The sequence below is a fragment of the Clarias gariepinus genome, chromosome 10, assembly GCF_024256425.1.
Source record: "Clarias gariepinus isolate MV-2021 ecotype Netherlands chromosome 10, CGAR_prim_01v2, whole genome shotgun sequence".
NCBI classification, from domain to species: domain Eukaryota; kingdom Metazoa; phylum Chordata; class Actinopteri; order Siluriformes; family Clariidae; genus Clarias; species Clarias gariepinus.
Window position 1 is genome coordinate 34898767 of NC_071109.1, and position 4421 is coordinate 34903187.

General features: G+C 37.2%; 1 protein-coding gene across 1 annotated transcript; it reads right to left on the bottom strand.

The window, feature by feature from the left end:
- Positions 1–403: 403 nt before the first annotated feature.
- Positions 404–1385, bottom strand: LOC128532196 (regakine-1-like). Its single transcript, XM_053506429.1, has 3 exons — positions 1215–1385; positions 1000–1120; positions 404–813 (listed from the first exon to the last, which is right to left on the bottom strand). The coding sequence occupies exons 1-3, from the start codon at positions 1276–1278 to the stop codon at positions 684–686; spliced, it is 315 nt and encodes a 104-aa protein (XP_053362404.1). The 5' UTR covers positions 1279–1385; the 3' UTR covers positions 404–683.
- Positions 1386–4421: the final 3036 nt, after the last annotated feature.

The following is a 4421-nucleotide window of genomic DNA, read 5'->3' on the forward strand; positions in this document are numbered from 1 at the left end:
AACATTTAGACAAGTACCGCTAATAATAATAATAATAATAATAATAATAATAATAATAATAGACAATTTGCTAACAATTTATTTATTATTTACTTTTTACTAATTGGTGTTCTCATTTTCTCACTAATTTTTGGCAATAAATATTTATAAAAAACTTGACTGAATGTGTAAATATTTACACACACAACAGAAAAGAAAAGTCTTAAGCATATTAATTAAAGTTAAGACCAGACTTACACATTATTTTTCCAACAACTAATGTTTAATTAATAAATACTTTAAGTTTAATTAATACTGTAATGCTCTCCTCATGAGGCCTGACTGTAATTATTTCATTAATCACAATTATGAAAAAAGATAAATCAATAACTTTCAGGAAACCAAAAGAAATACTGTACAGTGTGTGTATTTATTAGAGACAGTTACATGTTACTTATGTGCAACACCACTTCATTTTATTTTACTGAATCATTTATTGAAAACAAACCTGAAGAGAGAACAGAGTCTTTCAAGAAGCATGTGATGCTGTCACACTGAGACTCGGCTGAGAATGTCAGTTCTATACATAAATAGTTACAAAATGCATATTTTTATATTTTAAAATAAACAGAAACAGTAATTACAAAATGTTGCCAAAATATTAAGTTAGTCTTCAGTGTTGTAATCCCGTGTAACGCTGAGACTCAGAGTTTTGCTGTTACACCAACTTTGTTCTTAAGATCCACTTTCCTCATGTGACTGTCGACCCAAACGGCTGTAGGATCCACACAGACTGTACGAGTGGTGTTCTGTACCTTATTTAGCATCTGAAAACTGTAACACAAACAGAGAGACACAGGGATGCTGGATAAATAGAGAATAATCTAAGAGCAGACGTTATAAATATACAGTGTGAATCCGTGGGCTACACGGGTCAACACCAAACTCTGTTTTAATTCTGCTTCATTAGTTTTAAATGTTAAGAAAATACTATAATTCTATCTAGCAGGTGAGACTCACACAATGGCCTGTAGGTGGCAGCTGCTGCTGGTCCTCCAGTAGGTCACAATGTTCTTTAGTGGGATCCTCACTTTAGTTGTGTTTGAACAGCAGGTTTTCATGACGTCAGTACTAGAAGTAGCTGATTAAAGAAAAAAACTATTATTATTATTATCATAAATCAAACTATTAGCTACACTATAAATGTGTTCACTACAGAGTGATGTAAGACTCACCACTAGACACCAGATACAGAGAGCTGAGCGACAGCAGAAGCAGCAGAGCCGTCAGGTTCCTCATTCTAGCAGAACGTCTGATTTCACACAGAGACGGAGCGGAGTGAGAGTTCCAGATCCAGGAGAGACGAGTCGAGTGATGGATGCTGGAGGAGTGAGAGTCTCTCCATCCTATATATACACTGAGTGTGTGTGTGTGTGTGTGTGTGTGTGTGTGTGTGTGTGTGTGTGTGTGTTGGGGAGATTTTCCTTCTGTTTCTCAGTACTGAGTTTCCTGTTGCAGTATAATTTGCTTCCTTTTCTTTTTTTCTTTTCCCTGAATGTTTGTTCCAAGCAGAATCTTTTCTGTTTGCAGAATTAGTTGTAAAATGATGATGTGATTTTTATTATTTTGTCAAATAGATTCAAAATAGATAAACATGCATTTCTCAGATCCTAATTTAAAATACTTTACTACGTACAACAACAACAACTAATAAGAGATTTAATACACCAAAATATGATAGTGTGAAGTATAAACTGAAGTGTGATATCATTATACATTTCTTTTATAGATATTAGATTGGATATTATATATAAATTTATCTTTAACTGAAAGCTTATGTTGTATGTTGAGCCATAAAGTGTGTTTAGACAATTTCATGTATTTGTACATAAAATTGTTTACAAACGTACTGTATATATAATATACTATAAACCTCCTAAAGGAGCTTTTATAGAAGGGTTAGTGGTTGGTACTGTCGCTTTGCACCTCCAGGGTCTGGGTTCAATTCCCAGCTAGGTTTGGTTCCCGTCTCTGTGTGTATGGAGTTGGGTAGGTTTCCTCTGGGTACTCCGGTTTCCTCCCACAGTCCATAGACATGCCGATTAGGTTAACTGGTGTTCCCAAATTGCCCATAGTGTGTAAATGAATGTGTGTGTGTGTGTGTGTGTGTGTGTGTGTGTGTGTGTGTGTGTGTGTGTTATCTGTGATCTCCATGGTGTACCCTGCCCTAAGTCTCTTGGGATAGGCTCCAGACCCACGCGACCCTGAATATAAAGTATATAAAGGATAAAGTGATATAGACCATGAGTGAGTGTGAGTGAGTGATCGAGGTTCTATAGAGGTGTGCAGTACACAAGGGCATGACATTTAGGAGTACTGTATAATAAATATGCACCATCATTAGAGTAGGATTGTTTTTCATGTCTACTGTACATGTGTTTCTGTTGAGTGAAAAACTCAGCTGAACAGTTTCACATGTAACATACAAACCTGAAGAAGGAGGAGACACCAGTGACACACTGAAACAAGTGAATAATACTGAGAAGGTTAATTACAGTGAACTCCACAATTATTAGAACATAAAAACATGCAGAGAAATTAATATATTAAAATAAATAACACATTTAGAGAGGGATACATTGTGCTTAAACATATGAGGATGTACACCGATCAGCCACGACATTAAACATTGTGTAGCTCCTCTGATACGTCGTTTTCTCACTGAGTCATCTGTATTTTGTATGATCTCCATTAAAGCTGGATAAACTTTGATTACCTGGATTTGAGTTGTTTTCTTTTGATCCTCCTGGCAGATCATTTTCAATTCTGTTTAATTGAACCTTCCCAGCTGAAAAGAACCATCATGAGACTTTACCTCCAAAAGCCGGAACTCAATCGTCAAAAATGTGGTATAATTAAACCAGAGCGGAATCATTAATTAGAAACATATAGACAGAACAGAACAGAACTCAAACACCAGGTGGCGCCGTCACACTGATGCTCAGAGATATAAATACTGCATTAGATCAGTAAATAATTTATTGCATTCCTATATAAAAACAGTATTTTGTAAAAATATTAGTTAAGTTTTCTGTGTTTAAACCCCATCTAACACTGAGATTCATGGTTTTGCTGTTAAAGTCATGTTTAAGATCCCTGCTGCTTCCATGTGACCTGATGGTGACTGAATGCTGGGTATGGGGGATGTGACTGAATGCTGGGTATAGGACGGGCCACAAGCAGGACTCAATAGGAGACACAGAGTGAGGTTTAATTAAAGGTCAGGTTTGGGATGGAGCAGAGCTGATTGACATGATTACCTAGGGTTTAAGAGAAAATGTGTATTTAATAATGCAGTTTGTATAATTCAGTTCGATACTACGGCTCAGAAGGTCCCAGGTTCAAATCCCACAACCACCAAGTTGTCCCTGTTCGAGGCCCTTAACCCTAAACTGATCAGATGTAAAATAAGAGAAAAGTGTAAGTCGCTCTAGGAAAGGGTCTGCTTAATGTAATATAGGTCCACTGGCAGATCATGTCCATTAGCAGAGTTTAGAGATTTCGAGGTGAGATAAAGCAGGCAGCTCCAGACATACAGCCAGACAAAGTTATTCCAGGTAGCAAAGACAATGTCTCTAGGTTCAGCTCAAAAGCGGTAAGCAGAGCGGAAGTGCCTGGGTTAATGTCCTGTATTGTGTTTTAAAACAAAGCCTTGATTAGAGATCCAGTAAGTCCAGGATAAGAGCAGAGACGGAACGGAAACTGGGGTCAAAAGCAGAAATTCCACAGTGAGAGCATGACCCAAATCGAGATCAGCATTCTTTCAAATGCATCTACGTCATCATTAGCCTGGATACAGGTGTGTTAACAATGAAATTGGGGAATAATGTCTAAACTGCTGACCCGTGACAAATGGGCTCTAGAACCCACACAGCATGCAATAGAAATCTAGTGTTACATTTAGGCATTTGGCAGACGCTCTTATCCAGAGTGACTTACATTTTTATTTCATTACATATCTGAGCAGTTGAGGGTTAAGGGCCGCGATCAAGTGGAAACTTGGTGGCTGTGGATTTGAACCTGGAATGTTTCGAACCGTAGTTCAATGCCTTAACCACTGAGCTACTGTACCCCTGACTTGTACGAGTCCAGTCTTTAACCTGGTACACTAAAAATATGGAAAAAGATGGTTGAGTAATTGATCAGTATTATACCTAAGGTACAACAGCATGACCTCAAGTGTGATATTGCTTTTATACAACAGTTCTTTTATAAAACATCATTTATTATATGATGACGGACAGATTTGTTCGCTAATTTAAAAAGTTATTTTGCTCCACACACATCCTCCACTCGTCTAGCAGAACTAATTAACCTCAACTGGTGAAGCTGGTGACCAACAGTTAGTGTAATAAACAGGGGTAAAAGTAGATGTAAATTCT